General features: G+C 43.2%; 1 protein-coding gene and 1 non-coding gene across 2 annotated transcripts in view; both read left to right on the forward strand.

Annotated features, from left to right (window-relative positions):
• The window catches only part of PKD1L3 (polycystin 1 like 3, transient receptor potential channel interacting), a 78,703-nt gene that overhangs the window by 36,200 nt on the left and 24,670 nt on the right, over nucleotides 1–17,833 (forward strand). The window contains 5 exon segments of the mRNA XM_059877311.1: nucleotides 4,545–4,747; nucleotides 5,451–5,650; nucleotides 6,384–6,564; nucleotides 7,967–8,159; nucleotides 8,257–8,491. Of these exon segments, the coding sequence (XP_059733294.1) occupies nucleotides 4,545–4,747; nucleotides 5,451–5,650; nucleotides 6,384–6,564; nucleotides 7,967–8,159; nucleotides 8,257–8,491 (1,012 nt within the window).
• On the forward strand, nucleotides 10,041–10,114 carry TRNAW-CCA (transfer RNA tryptophan (anticodon CCA)). The gene has a single exon. It is a non-coding gene; the product is annotated as a tRNA-Trp (tRNA).

The raw sequence follows: 17,833 nt of genomic DNA on the forward strand, positions 1-17,833 counted from the left end.
ACCTCTTTAAAGGCCTGAGCCAGTAAGCCTCCCAGCCTTTGCTGAGGGGTTTTGCACACATGTTGTGCCATGCCTTCCGCATGCAGCCAGGTGGCTGACAGCTCTGCCTGAGCCTTCACTTCCTGCTTGCTGAGAGCTTCAGGGTTCTTCCAGGAGTAGAAGTGTAGGGCCTGCTCAGGTGTTTCCTGAGCATGCCCACATCCCCGGGCGTGCACATGGCCTCCTATCATTAGACTCCCAGGACTGTGTCGAAGCTTTTCAAAACTCCTGTGGACCTCTGACCCTCTCAGGCTTTGTGATGAGCCCGTTGTTTGCCTGCCTTATCAGGCAGCTGTGAAGTTAAACAGTTGCCTCTTAACATTTTTGACAGTGCCCTCAAAGAAGAAGCATTTTTCACTGGATGAGTGTCCAGTCATATCAAATAAGGGCAGTCTTGCAAGTGGAGTTTTCCCGGGAACTACCAGACAAGTCAGATAATGACGGCTCTCTGGGAAGGATGCTTTTAATCCCCTTCTGCCCCCTCTAGTGACTGCCAGGCTGCTGGATTTCACTGTGATTGAAGGCTCTTGGTTTTCAAGGTTACCATGGAGCTAGGGAAAGGGAGATGGGGAAATAGGGCCAATTAAAATGCCACAAAATTCTCTGTTCTTACTGATATTTAACCGTTTTTCTTATGTAAACACTCCCAGGTTGCTACAAACCTTTGGTTACTTACCTGAGTTCTGAAAATTTGATTCTGACTTTTTAAAAGAAGTTTTATCATTGTTTTTGTGGAAGAATTTTCAGAGGTATTCCTTCCACTGTTTCCACTGACCCAAATGGATTTAGACAGTTTACTACTTAGAGCAGTAGAAGCAGCCAGAGCAGTAATTTGTGGCAGCTCCCTGATTTGACAGGGTGATGTGATGAGAGCCAGCTGTGAGCTGCACAAGCAGTAGAGGTATGTTACAAAAGAGGAACCCCAAACCAGGAGACGCTGATCTATGAGCTGCCAGAAAACCTGCCCATCCTTCCCTATAGAATAAGACCTTATCTTTATCAGCCTGCAATGTAGGCAAATCTCTCAAGGGGTGAGAAGAAGGCATGTCTATCTTTATTACCCTAGAAAGTCTCTGGGAAGCAAGAAGTCTCTGTCTTTATAATCTGGAAATGTAAATTGTCTCCAAAGAGAGTTCCTGATTCTGTCTTTTTAGGGCTGTCTGCTTACACAAAGATACTTGAAGACATAGTCCAGGAGCAAAGTTTGTATAAATGCCTAAATGTGAAGCGTTCATGGAGGACTGCCTTTCAGCACTGCCTCTGTTGTTATGTCAGTCTACCTGTTATTCTTCTAAAGTATGTTGTCTTTTCTCTTTTTAGTATTTTCTCTTTATCCTTGATGTTCCAAATTTTACCATATTTCTTTTCACTGTGGATTTACCTTTTTTAAAAATCCTGTTTAGCACTCAGAGTGTACTTTAAAAAAGTTTTATTGTGGTAAAATGTAAAATGTGCTCTTCAGGGTTGGGGAGGTGGTGTGCTGCACGGCATGCAGGATCTTAGTTCCCTGACCACTGGACGCCTGGAGTCTTAACCACCGGACCTCCAGGGAGGGGTGTCCCAAAATGCACTTTTGATATACAGAGTCATGCGTTCAATAAACAGAAATTCTCATATGTCACTTCTGAAAATACTGCTCCTCTGACAGTCCCTCGCTATATGCAAAGTCTCTCTAACGATCGTCCATGTTTTTAAGCCACTCTTGCGTGCATATCTTTTTTGTCTGTCTGTGGCAGTTCACTGATTTTTCTCTTAAACCAGTGTCTCTTTCTCCTAATTATTTTGTTTTGAGGACCATATTTTTCCATTTTAAGATTTCAAATTTATTTTATTTCTGGGTTTTTCTTCATTTTTTATTCTTTTAAAGTGAACATTATTCCTTGTATCATTTTTATATCATTATTTACTGTCAAGTTCTTTATTTCATAGATGTATAAAATGTAGCAGCTGCTGCTGCTGCTGCTGCTAAGTCACTTCAGTTGTGTCCAACTCTGTGCAGCCCCATAAACGGCAGCCCACCAGGCTCCCCCGTCCCTGGGATTCTCCAGGCAAGAACACTGGAGTGGGTTGCCATTTCCTTCTCCAATGCATGAAAGTGAAAAGTGCAAGTGAAGTCGCTCAGTCGTGTCCAACTCTTAGCGACCCCATGGACTGCAGCCTACCAGGCTCCCCCGTCCATGGGATTTTCCAGGCAAGAGTACTGGAGTGGGGTGCCACTGCCTTCTCTGAAAATGTAGCAGGGATTGGTTAAATTGACTTGCTCCAGATGAAGCACATAAGAAACAGCAGAGGCTCAGGTCTTATCCCCTCTCCTGTTGAAGATTCTTTCTTCTAAAGCACATGGCCTCCCCTCAAGGCCATTGGATCTTGCTGCAGATTGCTGAGACATGAGATACAGTAGTAGCAAACAAAACAATCACTACAGTGCAAGTAGCAACTGACATTTTCTTCTTTATATATATATATATATATATATATATATATATATATATATATATATATATATACACACATACATGCTTTTTGAACTTTGAACTTTGTTCTGTATTGAGGTATAACTGATTAACAAGGTGTGGTAGTTTCAGATGGACAGCCAGTGTGCTCAGCCACGCGTACACATGTATCCATTCTCCCCAAACCCCTCTCCCATCCAGGCTGCCTCATAACATTGAGCAGAGTTCCATCTGCTGTTCAGTAGGTCCTTGTTGGTTATCCATTTTCAATATACACATTTTCAATTGTGTACATGACCTTCCCAAACTTCCTCACTATCCCTTCCCCCGCAACTGTTTTCTAAGTTGGTGAGTCTCTTTTGTAGCTTTACTTGTATCTCTTTTGTAGCTTTACTTGTATCTTTGAGCAACCTGAAACACTTCAAGTCTTTGCCAGACTGTCCCACAAAATTAGTTTCTTCTGGACTGAAATATTGTGTTGGCTGCCTTTTTTAGCATTAGATTTATAAATATGTTTAGGAATTTGAGGTTGTAGGTTGGTTTCATCTTTAAGTCTCAATATCTCTCTCCTTCTCCACATACCCCTGACGAGTACTTTTCTCAATTTTTTTCATTCAGCCCTTCACATCACCAGTCTAGAACTAGGGTTTATTTTATTACCCCATTTCGGAGCCCCTGGTCCTCAGAGAAACTAAGGAAACGACCTGTCACACACCTTGTCATGAGCCAGGGGGTCTCTTGGCTGTGTTCCTGGTTGAGGGGCTGCCCGCTGTCCCCTGCCTCCCTACGTACAAATGTGTAGCCCTGCGGGGGAGCCTGGCGGGCTGCGGTCTCTGGGGTCGCAGAGTTGGACACGACTGAAGCGACTTGGCAGCAGCGGCAGCCCTGAGGTAGTTTTTTTGTTCTGCAGAGTTCTTCCTTGAGCTCCAGCTTCAGCCCTGGCTTCAGGCAGTGAAGTTGGCTTTACCCGCCTTTCCTTTCCCTCCCTCCATGAATCACTTTCAGCTGCTCTCTGGGAATCAAACTTTGACCTGTGTATACCTTGGCACCCCACTCCAGTACTCTTGCCTGGAGAGTCCCATGGATGGAGGAGCCTGGTGGGCTGTGGTCCATGGGGTCTCGAAGAGTTGGACACGACTGAGTGACTTCACTTTCACTTTTCATTCTCATGCTTTAGAGAAGGAAATGGCAACCCACTCCAGTGTTCTTGCCTGGAGAATCCCAGGGACGGGGAAGCCTGGTGGGCTGCCGTCTATGGGGTCACACAGAGTCGGACATGACTGAAGCGACTTAGCAGCACGCCTTCTTCCAAACCCAGAGCTCAGAATCCTGTGGCTTCTTCCCCACTTACCATCTTTTTTCTCATCCCATCCCTCTTCTTCAGAGACATTTATTTTGTTTTTAAGCCCAGCTAATATTTTGAATTTTTTCTTTTTATATTGTATTTATAGTTTCTTTGGAGAGTAGAGAAGGTTCTCCAAGTATGAGTTTACCTTATATAAGTTTACCATACCTTGTAACTATCTTGAGTGGAAAAAGTGAAAATGTTAGTCATTCAGTCATGTCAGATTCTTTGTGACCCCAGCCCACCAAGGCCCCTCTGTCCATGGAATTCTCCAGGCAAGAATACTGGAGTGGGATGCCATTTCCTACTCCAGGGGATCTTCCCGTCCCATGGATCAAACCCAGGTCTCCTTCATTGCAGGCAGATTCTTTACCGTCGGAACCACCAGGGAAGCCCCTATATTGAGTGGAAGCTTAATGCAAACTTTCCAAGAATAAAAAAGACTTATCAAAACCTCTGGTAAAGCCAAAACAAGGTTTTAGTTTTAAAATCTCATAAAGTTACCCTTATCCTCAAAAACCTATTACCCTATGGTAACAACAACAGCAGCAAAAATCATACCGTGTCACCTGAAAGCTGCTTCACAAGGGTGTTGAGCAGTGGCTGAGCTGTCGATGTGTCGCTTGCTGCCAGGTGAACCACATCTCAAACGAGGCCATGTTCAGAATGACATCTCATGCATTTCCTGTTCTGATTTATCTTGTTAGACACCTGTTCTCCTCCATGATCATAGAGAAGTTCACCCAGGATTGCCTGTGGCTCTCAGTCGCAACTCGACACCCCTGGAACCAGTTTACGAGGGTCCAGCGGCTCACCTGCTACATGACCCTCCTTCTCTGCAACATGGTCACCAACGTCATGTTCTGGAAGGTGAACAGTACCACCACCAAGAGAGATCAGCAAGCTCGGGGTGAGCCCTGACGTGTGCTGTTTGTGGCAGGTAGTCCTTCTTCTACACGCCATTCCTTCCTTCCAAGTTAGAAACGGAGTCACCGGGGGCCTTCATTTTTCCTCTGCTGCCCTCCCATTAGAGTACTCATCTAATTCTACTCTTAAATGAGAATACTCATTTACTCTAACATTAGAATACACATTTTCTCATTGATCTCACTCATTAACAAATGAAATGGCCTTAGAGACACTTCAGGATCTTGACTGTCAAAATAACTTGCTATCCTTAGATAATCATAGTCAATTGGTAAATAAATACTTAAACTGCAGGACATAGAGCATGGACTTTGGACCTGGCATGGGGAGGAGAGGGCGGGATGAGCTGAGAGAGTAGCTGACATGTGCAGTACCACGTGTGAACTGGGTAGCTAGTGGGAAGCCGCTGTAGAGCACAGGGAGCTCAGCTCGGGGCTCTGTGCTGACCTGGGGAGGCAGGATGGGAGTAGGGGTGGGAGGGGGGCAATTAGGGAGGGGATTGATGTATTAATGTATTCTCACAGCTGATTGACAATGCTGCACAGCAGAAACTAGCACAACATTGTAAAGCAGTTACACTCCAATTAAAATAAATTTTAAAACAACACTTAAACCTGGGAGAGGAGTATCTCGGAGACGATTTTAATGGTCGAGGATGAGGGTTGATACATGCTTTTCTTTTTCAGTGGGCCCGTTTGCTGTGACCTGGTCTGAACTGCTCGTCAGCATCCAAACTGCAGTCATCTTTTTCCCCATCAGTCTTGTGATCGGGCGGCTTTTCCCGTTGATCCAACCACAGGAGCCTCTGCCTGTCTTTCCTCCCATCCAGGCCTCCTGCCCCTCGGATGCTTCTTCAGAGCCTCTCTCTCTCACGGAGGTGGTTGAGGTGAGCGTGGTGTCAGAGTTTACAGGTTAATGTCATGCTGCCCTCCCTGACGTGGTGGAGAAGGCCAGTGAACACGAGCCTCTCTGGCAAGGCTCCGGAGCTCTATTAACTGTAGAGCTATGCTCTAATTAGAGCTGTACTCTAATCCCTGTGCCCTGAGCCGTCGTCATCCTGCCTCTAGTTCTTTCTCTTGATTCTGGAGTGTTCTCAGCACTGACGTGAGTGCAGAATGCCCTGCTCTGGAGGTGTCTTAGTTTTTTGATGTTTGTTCAAACTCTTCTTCTTTCATCCTAGATTCTTTCCTAAATAAAACTAGTTCTGAAGCTACTGTGAGGTGACTTCTTTGTGAAAAAGGAGAGAGAAAGTGAAAAATTGAGGTCATTTACACTGAGCATAGGGCTTCCCAGGTGGCACTAGTGGTAAAGAACCCACGTGCCAACGCAGGAGACGTTAGGGGACACACATTCCATCCCGGGTCGGGAAGACCCCCTGGAAAGGGAAATGGCAACCCACTCTGTATTCTTGGCTGGAGAATCTCATGGACAGAGGAGCCTGGAGGGCTACGTAGTCCATGGGGTCGCAAAGAGTCAGACACAACTGAAGCGACTTAGCGTGCACACACACTGAGCGTATGCCCCTCCAAGAAGATAAACCGCCTCGTGACTGTCTATAATTGCTCCCAGGCCTGAGTTTAATGTAAAACTGACTTTTCTCTTCTTGGTTCCACTTTCAGAAATTAAAGGAAACTGTGGGATTCCTGCTCAGGAGAAATACGTACCTACTCTCAGAGTGCGAACCATCTTCATGGCGTTCTGATAGCATAAACGAGCTGCTGAAGCTTTTGTCTAGCCTCATCTGTTCTTACTTAGAGCATCCGGGCTGTCCCCAGCAGGCAGGACACTACTGGGCAAATGGTAAAGTTCAGTAAGTTTCAGGATCTGATCTTTTATCTGCCCCCACCCCACACACCTGACACGCTCTCAGCATAATCAACAGGCATGATGCCAGCTTCTGCTGTTTTTTCATTTCCTTAAACTCCCAGCAGAGGGCAGACAGCTCTGCTACCTCTCAGAGCTTCTGAGACAGCATATCTGGTCTTAAAAAGTAAAGGTTAAAAGAAAAACCCACCAAAAATGTCCTCTGTCTCAGACCCCCCCATACTTCATCTGCTTCGTCAGAAGCTGTGAAAGCGTGTCATTCTCTTTCTTCTATGAATGATGAGATTGTGTGATTTATGAATTCTTGAATTTAGTTTGGGCCTTCTAGGCACTCTACTTCCCTGGTGGCTCAGACGGTAAAGTGTCTGCCTACGATGTGGGAGACCTGGGTTCCATCCCTGTGTCGGGAAGATCCCCTGGAGAAGGAAATGGCAACCCACTCCAGTACTCTTGCCTGGAAAATCCCCTGGACGGAGGAGCCTGGTAGGCTATAATCCATGGGGTCGCAAAGAGTCCAACACGACTGAGCAACTTCACGCTCACATTCTGCTAAGTCACTTCAGTCGTGTCCAACTCTGTGCGACCCCATAGACGGCAGCCCACCAGGCTCCCCCGTCCCTGGGATTCTCCAGGCAAGAACACTGGAGTGGGTTGCCATTTCCTTCTCCAATGCATGAAAGTGAAAAGTGAAAGTGAAGTCGCTCAGTCATGTCCAACTCAGCGACCCCGTGGACTGTGGCCCACCAGGCTCCTCCGTCCATGGGGTTTTCCAGGCAAGAGTGCTGGAGTGGGGTTCACATGTACTGAAGTTCTGGTGAAAAAACTCAATTAGCTTTAAAAATTACTTTGATCCTCTATCAAAGTAATATAGGATTTTACAAATTGTTGCAAATATACCAGCATGCTCAGAGAATACAGTTCTGTATTCTTCAGTCTTCATCGACTAGGAAATTTAACCTCATCATCAGTTAACAGGGGCTTCCCTGATAGCTTAGTTGGTAAAGAATCCGCCTGCAATGCAGGAGACCCTGATTCAACTCCTAGGTTGGGAAGATCTGCTGGAGAAGGGATAGGCTACCCACTCCAGTATTCTTGGGCTTCCCTTGTGGCTCAGCTGGTAAAAAATCTGCTGGCAATGTGGGAGACTTGGGTTCAATCCTTGGGTTGGGAAGATCCCCTGGAGAAGGAAAAGGCTACCCACTCAGGCATTCTGGCCTGGAGAATTCCATGGTCTGTGTAGTTCATGGAGTCGCAAAGAGTCCTACACAACTGAGGGACTTTCACTTTCATCAGTTAACAGATTGCTCATTTCTACCAAGAATTTCTGTTTCTTGACATCTTCCACTTGTTCACATGTCAACCTGGGCTGTATTTTCAGTGGTTGCTGAAAACCACCGTCATTTCTGCAGTTACCTGCTCAGAGTTCTGCAGAGGCTCCAATCTCACTTACAGACACCAGGTCCCACCCAGGCCGATCACCCCAGTGACTTCCTTGATGCAGTCCACCAACTGCAAAAACTCCAGGAACTCTTGGAAACCCATGTTCTTCCCACGGAGCAAGGGCTGTCCAGGTAACACATCCCACTGGGCTTTACCACATGTAGTCTTCCTAAACCTCTCTGTCAGCTGTTGACGAGGTTGGTTATTCCTTCAACTTCTGTTCCTAAGGGAGGCAACCAGTTTCCCCATCCTGAGCCCAGAAGAAGGGAAGCAGCGTGTCTCTAAAGGCTGGCACAGATGGTTGACATACTTCTGCTGGCTCCTTCTGGGTGTCACTAGCCTGGCCTCAGCCTTCTTTACAGCACTTTATAGCCTGGAACTGAACAAAGACCAAGCCACCAGCTGGGTTATTTCGATGATACTGTCATTGCTTCAGAACACCTTCATCAGCCAGCCAGCAAAGGTACGTGAGAAACTGTCACACCAGCATGGGAGGAAGCGCTATAGTTGCAGGAAGCTTGGGGAACCAAGGTCTGTGAGTCAGTCCAAGGTGCCTCATGGTTCTGACAACTTGACAAGAACAAAAAACAAATTGACAGGGTAAAATTTGTTAGGGGTGTGGGTGTAGTAGTCATGGAAAAAACGAAGAACTGGTAAGACTGGTAGAAGTTTAGCAGAAAAGGATGGGGGAGTTAAGAGAGACAAGTTAAAAAATCAATAATAGGGCATCCCAGGTGGCACTAGTGGTAAAGAACCCACCTGCCAGTTCAGGAGACCCAGGTTCAGTACCTGGGTCCAGAAGATCCACTGGAAGAAGGCATGGAACCCGACTCCAGTATTCTTTCCTGGAGAATTCCATAGACAGAAGAGCCTGGCGGGCTAGAGTCCATAGGGTCACAAAGAGTTGGACACGACTGAGGGGACTTAACACACATGCAAACAAAAAATCAATAATAAACTACTAAGTAAGAAAACTTACTTTTTAAAAAATCTTCTGTTTCCTTAAACTTTAAGGAAAATGTCACACACAAAAGTGTAGGAAGTAGTATGCTGCTGCTGCTGCTGCTGCTAAGTCGCTTCAGTCATGTCCGACTGTGTGTGACCCCATAGACGGCAGCCCACCAGGCTCCCCCCGTCTCTGGGATTCTCCAGGCAAGAACACTGGAGTGGGTTGCCATTTCCTTCTCCAATGCATGAAAGTGAAAAGTGAAAGTCAAGACGCTCAGTCGTGCATGACTCTTAGCGACCCCTGATAGGACTGCAGCCTACCAGGCTCCTCCGCCCATGAGATTTTCCAGGCAAGAGTACTGGAGTGGGTGCCATTGCCTTCTCCGAGGAAGTAGTATAATGAATCCTAAATTCCTGTTACCCAGATTCAACAGTTACCCCACAATTCATTGCCAGTCTTGTTTCATCTATCTTGGAAAAAAATACCAGACTTCATATCATTTTATCCATAAAGATTTCAGCCAGACAAACACTCTTCTTTTTAAAACATAAATATAAGCCATTATCACACCTAAATAACAATTTCCTGATATCTACACAACAGTATGAATGTATGTAACACTGCTGAACTGGTCACCTTAAAATGGTTAAGGTATATTTTAAACTTAAAATGGTAAGTTTTTTGTTATGTGTATTTCACTACAGTTTTTAAAAATCCAATCAGTGTTCACATTTTCCCGGTTGTCTCCTAAGTGTTTATAGTTTTTTTGTTCAAATCAAGATCTAAATAAGGTCCGTGTGTTGCAGTGAGTTGCTTTGTCACATGTTTTTAATTTATTTATTTTGATGTTTAACTGCACCAGTCTGTGTTGCTGCACGCGGGCCCTTCTTTGAGTCTGTGGGCTCAGTACTCGGGGCACAGCTGCCTAGTTGCTCTGGTGGCATGTGGGATCTTCCTAGACCAGGGATCAAACTCATATCCCTTGCACTGGCAGGCAGATTCTTAACCACTGGACCAGCGGGGAAGTCCTGTCTCATGCATTTTTATACTTAATCTAGGAACTTCCCTGGTGGTCCAGTGGGTAAGACTCTGTGCTTCCAGTGCAAGGGGGCCCAGGTTCCATCCCTGGTCAGGGAATTAGATCCCACCCAGTGCAGCCAAATAAATAAATAATAAACAAGTTTTTTTAAGAGACTTTAAAAAATAAGTAATCTATAAGTTCTTCGTCCCTTTATCTCTTTCCCTCATTTTCTGTTCTTGCTACTTTTCTTACAGTGTATGTGTGTTGAAGAAACCAAATTGTCCTATAGTCTCCAACGTTCTGAATTTTGGTGACAGTATTACTTATGCTTTAAGAACCCACAAGCAGACCTGGGGAGCTTTTAAAGCATTTGGTGCCAGGCCTCTCTCCAGACCAGTCAAATCATAATCCCTGGAGATGGGATCCAAGGCCCAGAATGTCATAAACTTCCCAGGTGATTCCAAAGAAGAGCCCCGTTTGAGAAGCACTGATCCTAAAAGATGGACAGAGTACAAGGAGTACAAGAGTGGGTAGAACTGCAGGAAGAGACAGACGGAAAAAATAACAGAGCTCTTCAGGAGAGTCCATTATAGCAGACACACAGAGAAAGACTTTGAGGAAATGAAAAAGGCGATTTGCAGATTTTAAGAATTCAGAATTTGAATTGAAGATGTCATTATTGAGAATCAAATTAATGGACCAGGATGATCAAACTTAAAATAATGCAAAACATAAACGAAAATAGACAGTAGATCCAGTTAAGAGGAATGGTAGTAATTAAACAGTCTAAAAAATTCCGTTGTTGCAAACAAATACTGAATTTGTTGAAAGGCCTTAACTATTTCCAGGCATAACTAATTTAAAAAGATACACACCGAAATGGAGGACAGGAGTTCTGGAGTGGGGCCCAAGGTTCTGAAATCAGCTAGTTGCCAGGTGATGGCTGCTTACCCGTGGATCACACTTCAGGGGGTATCACTGTGGATGCAACCCTAGTTTCTCTGAAAAGTCACTATTACAAGAGAAAGTTCATGAGGGAGGGCTGTTCTAGGTCCTTGAAATAAATGAGCCATTTTTAATATGGATTAGACAGTATCCTAGGAAGTTATTGGTCATTTCCTTAAGTGTAATAATGGTATGAAAATGGCCTGATTATTAGGAGGCCTTGAACCTTGCACATGTGTGCTCAGTCACGTCCGACCCTGTGTGACCCCATGGACTGTAGCCTGTCAGAAAAACCCCATGAGATTTTCCAGGCAAGAATACTGGAGTGGGTTGCCATTTCCTTCTCCAGGGGATTTTCCCGCCCCAGGGATCGAACCTGCATCTCCTGAATCAGCTGGCAGATTCTTTACCACTAGCACTACCTGGGAAGCTCCAGTTTTTAGGAGGCACATGCTTAAAAACAGGCAGCCCTTGCCTTGAACTGTTGTAGTTGGTGCATGAATTTCAGTTACCATGGTTCAGCTAGATAACACCAGTTGCCAGCAAGACAGTTCAAATCTCAGTGTGGTATATCAACCATGAGTGATCACATAAAACACCAGCCGCTACTAGACCTTCAGCCCATAATTCACTGTGTACAACATGTATTTTTAGGTGTCTGTCATGATGCATGGCCAGTCCTGTCACATCTCAGAGCCTGGCTGACTGCTCGCTGGTCATCCCGTTTATGTATAGACAGCAGATTGTGTAGTTGTGTTACTTTCTTGTCTCTCAGTCATAAACTGTGACATTTGACCATAAAATGGATAACGGAAAGAGGAATTTGGCCAAAAAAGACCAAAATGCAGCAAATTAACAACATGATAATGCAAAGTGAAATTTGAATAGAATGTGAATGGAGTTAATCCGAGAAGCAGCTGGCCGTAGGAAGATTGCCTGTGTTCAGGGGACTATACACAGTGGCCAGATGAATTTAGTGAGGTCGAACTTACCAACTTAAATGAAGAAATTGGTTATGAGGAAAAGGATGATGACATCCTGGAGGAATTAACACCAGCAAAAAAAAAAAAAAAACTAATATTAAATGAACTCTACGGGGTCGCTAAGAGTCAGACACGACTGAGCGACTTCACTTTCACTTTTCACTTTCACGCATTGGAAAAGGAAATGGCACCCCACTCCAGTGTTCTTGCCTGGAGAATCCCAGGGACGGGGAGCCTGGTGGGCTGCCATCTCTGGGGTCGCACAGAGTCGGACACTACTGAAGCGACTTAGCAGCAGCAGGAGATATTTCACAGCATTGAAAGCAGAAAGGATAAGAGGCTGGAAGCCAGTGCAAACTTAAAACAGTATGACAGTTCACCAAACAGATAGAAAAGATGCTGTCCCCAAATTCTAACTTATACAAGAAAAGGAAGGACAGCATTGTTCAAATTAGTCTTGATAAATTTTTCTTTTGAAGAAATAACTTTAATTCTTAATGTTTCTGATGTTTTAAATTACATACTAATTCTACTGCTTTTAAATTTTTCCTTGTATCTTTATAGCCCACAATAAGAGATTTTAATGGTTTGACATGAGTCTTTTTTTTCCCCCTAAGGTAGAAGATTGTCTTTATTTTTTGTTTCTTAATTTAGTTGGCTGCACCCGCTGTTAGTTGCAGCATGCAGGATCTAGTTCCCTGACAGGGATCCAACCCAGGCCCTCTGCTTCGAGTGCATGGAGTTGAAACAACTGAACCACTAGGGAAGTCTCCTGAATTTTTAGATGTCACAGAACAATCATACTTTTCCCTACTGATGATTAAGATCACCTTGCACAGTTTCAGCTTGCAAGATCATTTATGTGATCCCACACTGCCATGCAAAGTGAGAACTACCTTTAATTAGGTATGAAATGTCATGATGTCTGTTATTTTCAAATGGTTCAAAAAAGTAAATACGGTGAAATGTTAGCTTTTGTATCTTCCAATTTTTATGTATGTTTAAAAATTTTAATAAGGAATTATATACTCAAATGTAAGAGTTTGTAGAAGAAAAATGATATAAAACTATTTTTAAAAGAAAATATATGGGAAAATCTATGTAACCTTAGGTTAGGCAAAGAGTTCTTGTGTTGTTCCTTCGCTAAATTGTGTCCAACTCTTTGTGACCCCGTGGACTGTAGCACACCAGGCTTCCCTGTCCTTCACTATCTCCCAAAGTTTGCTCAAATTCATGTCCATTGAGTCAGCGATGCTGTCTAACCATCTTATTCCTCTGCTGACCTCTTCTCCTTTTGCCTTCAATCTTTCCCAGCATCAGGGTCTTTTCCAGTGAGTTGGCTCTTCACATCAGGTGACCAAAGTATCGAAGCGTCAGCATCAGTCTTTCCAATGAATATTCAGGGTTGATTTCCTTTAGAATTGACTGGTTTGATCTCCTTGCATTTCAAGAGTTCTTTTAATTCTACCAAAAGCACAACTCAGAAAAGAAAAAATTGATAAATAGGGCTTCACCAAAATTAAACATTTTGCTCCATGAAAGACACTTTTTAAAATTTAAGTATAGTTGATTTACAATGTTGTGTTAGTTTCTGGTATACAGCAAAATGATTCCATTATAGATGTAACCTTTTTCATATTCTTCTCCATTGTTTATTAATGGGATACTGAATATAGTTTCCTGTGCTATTAGAATAGAACCCTGTTTATCTATTTTATATACAGTAGTTTGTATCTGCTAATTTATCTTAATTTGACTCCTAATTTATCCCTGCCCGACAGGTAACCATATGTCTTGTCTCTCCTTTTAATAATTTTATTTAGTTTTGGCTGCACTTGTCTTTGTTGTTTTGCATGGGCTTCCTCCGGTCATGGGGAGCCGGGTCTCCTCTTCATTGTGGGGCACGGGGTTCTCGTGGTGGCTTCTCCTGCTGTGGAGCGTGGGCTTTATAGGCTTGCAGGCTCAGTAGTTGTGATGCACGGGCTTAGTTGCTCCACAGCATGTGGGATCTTCCTGGAGCAGGGATCAAACTCGTGTACCCTGCCTTGACCGGTGGATTCTTATACACTGCACCGCCCGGGAGGTCCCACATGTCTTCTATGTGTGTGCGTCTGTTTCTGTTCTACATAGATAAACTCATTTGTATCATTTTTTAGATTCCACATGTAAGTGATATACTGGTATGGCATCATTCTGACTTCACTTAGTATGATAATCTCTATGTCCATCTTTGTTGCTGCAAATGACATTATTTTATTCTTTCTTTAATGGCTAAGTGGAATTCCATTGTAAATATGTGCCGCATCTTTATCCATTCATCCATTCATCTGTTGTTGGACATGTAGGTTGTTTCCACATTTTGGCTGTTGTAAGCAGTGCTGCTGTGAACATCAGTCAGTCAGTTCAGTTGCACAGTAATGTCCGACTCTGTAACTCCATGGACTGCAGCATGCCAGGCTTCCCTGTCCGTCACCAACTCCCAGAGCTTACTCAGACTCATGTCCATCAAGTCAGTGATGCCATCCAACCATCTCATCCTCTGTCGTCCCCTTCTCCTCCTGCCTTCAATCTTTCCCAGCATCAGGGTCTTTTCTAAGGTGTCAGTTCTTCACATCAGGTGGCCAAAGTATTGAAGTTTCAGCTTCAGCATCCTTTAGGATTTCCTTTAGGATTGACTGGTTGGATCTCCTTGCAGTCCAAGGGACTCTCAAGAGTCTTCTCCAACACCACAGTTCAAAAGCATTAATTCTTCGGCACTCAGCTTTCTTTATAGTCCAGCTCTCACATCTACACATGACTACTGGAAAAACCATAGCTTTGACTAGATGGACCTTTGTTGGCAAAGTAATGTCTCTGCTTTGTAGTATGCTGTCTAGGTTGGTCATAGCTTTCCTTCCAAGGAGCAAGCGTCTTTTAATTTCATGGCTGCAGTCACCATCTGCAGTGATTTTGGAGCCCAAGAAAATAAAGTCTCTCACTGTTTCCATTTTTTCCCCCATCTATTTGCCATGGAGTGATGGGACTGGATTCCATGATCTTAGTTATCTGAATGTTGAGTTTTAAGCCAGAATAATTTGAAAATGCTTTGAACATTGGGGTGCATGTGCCTTTTTGAATTAGAGTTTTGTCTGGATTTATGTCTAGGAATGAGTTTACTGGATCATACAGCAACACTATTTTTAGTCTTTTGAAGAACCTCCATACTGTTTTCCTTAGTGGCTGCACCAATTGATATTACCACTAATGGTGTAGGAGGGCTCCCTTTTCTCCACACCCTCTCCAGCATTTTGATGATGGCCATTCTGACTGGTGTGAGGTGGTACCTCATTGTAGTTTTGATTTGCCTTTTTCTAATAATTAGTGATTATGATGGCACCCCACTCCAGTACTCTTGCCTGGAAAATCCCAGGGATGGAGGAGCCTGGTAGGCTGCAGTCCACGGGGTTGCTAAAAGTCAGACATGACTGAGTGACTTCACTTTCACTTTTCACTTTCATGCATTGGAGAAGGAAATGGCAACCCACTCCAGTGTTCTTGCCTGGAGAATCCCAGGGACGGGGGAGCCTGGTGGGCTGCCGTCTATGGGGTCACACAGAGTCGGACACGACTGACGCAACTTGGCAGCAGCAGCAGCAATGATGAGCATCTTTCATGTGCCTGTTGGCCATCTGTATGTCTTCTTTGGAGAAATGTCTATTTAGGTCTTCTCCCAATTTTATAATTGGGTTGCTTTTTCTGTTACTGAGTTGTATGACCTGCGTGTATATTTTGGAGATTAATCCCTTGTTGGTCACAGTATTTGTAATTGTTTTCTCTCAGTCTGTAGGTGTATTTTTTGTTTGTTTGTTTTCATGTTATTTATGGTTTTCTTTGATGTACAAAAGCTTAGAAGTTTGACTAGGCCCAATTTGTTTTGTTTTTATTTCTATTGCCTTGGGAAACATTGGTACCATTTATGTCAGAATGTTTTGCCTATGTTTTCTTCTAACAGTTGTATGATGTCATGTCTATTTAAGTCTTTAAGCAATTTTTAGTTTTATTTTTATGTGTGTGTTCTAATTTTATTGATTTACATGTGGCTCTCCAACTTTCCCAGGACCACTTGCTAAAAAGATTGTCTTTTCTCCATTGGATATTCTTGCCTCCTGGTAGATTAATTGACCATAAGTGTGTGGCTTTATTTCTGAGCTCTCTGTTCTGTTCCTTTGAACCATATGTCTGTTTTTGTGCTAGTGTCATGCTGTTTTGATAACTGTAGCTTTGTAGTATTGTCTGGAGTAGAATGACTAAAGTATTGATAATACTAAATGCTGGTGAGGATGCAGAGTACCTGGGAACTCGCATTCATCAGTGGTAGAATGTGTAGAAATGTAAAAATGGCATAGCCACTTTGGAAAGCAGTTTGCCAGTTTCCTGCAAAATTAATACAGTTACCATACAACTTAGTAATTTCATTCCTAGGTATTTTCCCAAAAGAAATAAAACCCTATATTCACACAAAACTCTGTGAATATTTATGGCAGCTTTATTCATAATTGCCAAGAATGGAACTTTCTTGGCAGTCCAGTGGTTAAGATTCCACACTTCCACTGTGTTAGGCACAAGTTTGATCGCTGATCAGGGAACTATTAATAAGATGCCACATGGTGTGGCCAATAATAATTGCCAAGGATGGAACCAACTCAGATACCCGTCAACTGCTAAATGGATAAACTGGGGAGCATCCATATGGTAGAAGACTGCTCATCAATGAAACAAACTACTGGTATGTGTAATGACATGGATGACTCTCAAATGTCATATTGTACATGAATCCTAAGTGAAGGAAACCTGTTCCCAAAGCATACTTTCGTTTCCATTTATATGACAGTCTGCAGAAAGCAAAAACTACATGGATGGAGAATCCATCAGGAGTTGCCAGAGATGAAGGCTGGAGAAAGGGTTGGCCACAAAGGGGCAGCATCAGGGAATTTTTGGGTGATGAAACTGTAAGGTGTATTGATTAGTGGTGGATACTCAGTTCTATGTATTTGTCATAAGTTACAGAATTATGCACCAAAAAGAGTGGGGTTTAAGTATGTGTAAATACTTTTTTAAAGCTAAAAAAAAAAACTTTGTTATTTCAATGACCACCCCCCCACCGCAAAAAAAAACCTTGTAAAAAGCTCCTCTTCACCAGTCAAATAAATTAGAACAATAAGATTCAATTTTGCTTTTAACAGTGGCAAAGAAAAGCAAATGAATACACAGTGATTTGCATTGTGTATGTGTGTTTCCGTTTGCCAGGGAAAATAGGCACTTAATGCTGGCTGAGGAACATTAGGCAGCATATATAGTTAAAGTCTTCAAATTCTACATTCCTTTGCTGAATTCCACTCCTAAGGGTCTCCTGAGAAAATTCAGAGTGGTTTGTAATGATAAAATTGACAACAATTTAAATGTTCATGAATAGTTCATTGCTTAATGTGTTATAAGAGCCATATCTGTGTAATAGGATACTAAGCAACCATTAAAATGTTATAGAAAATGTAATGATGTGGAGAACTAGCTCAGTTGAAGACAAAAATAATTAATGGATGGCTCAGACAGTAAAGAATCAACCTGCCAATACTGGAGACCAGGTCTGATCCCTGGTCTAAGAAGATCCCCTAGAGAAAGAAATGGCAACCCACTCCAGTATTCTTGCCTGGGAAATTCCATGGACAGAGGAGCCTGGCGGGCTACAGTCCATGGGGTGGCAAAGAGTCGGACATGACTGAGCAACTAACACTTTCACTTTCCAAATTTTTAGTTTCTTAAAGTCTCTAAATTTTTTCAAACTTTTTATAATAAATGTATATCAGTTTTTAAAAGTCAGAAAGTATAAAAAGAGGAACAGAAGAGATAGAAAACCAATGTGTTAGCTTA

This window comes from Bos taurus, chromosome 18 (genome assembly GCF_002263795.3).
Source record: "Bos taurus isolate L1 Dominette 01449 registration number 42190680 breed Hereford chromosome 18, ARS-UCD2.0, whole genome shotgun sequence".
Taxonomy (NCBI): Eukaryota; Metazoa; Chordata; class Mammalia; order Artiodactyla; family Bovidae; genus Bos; species Bos taurus.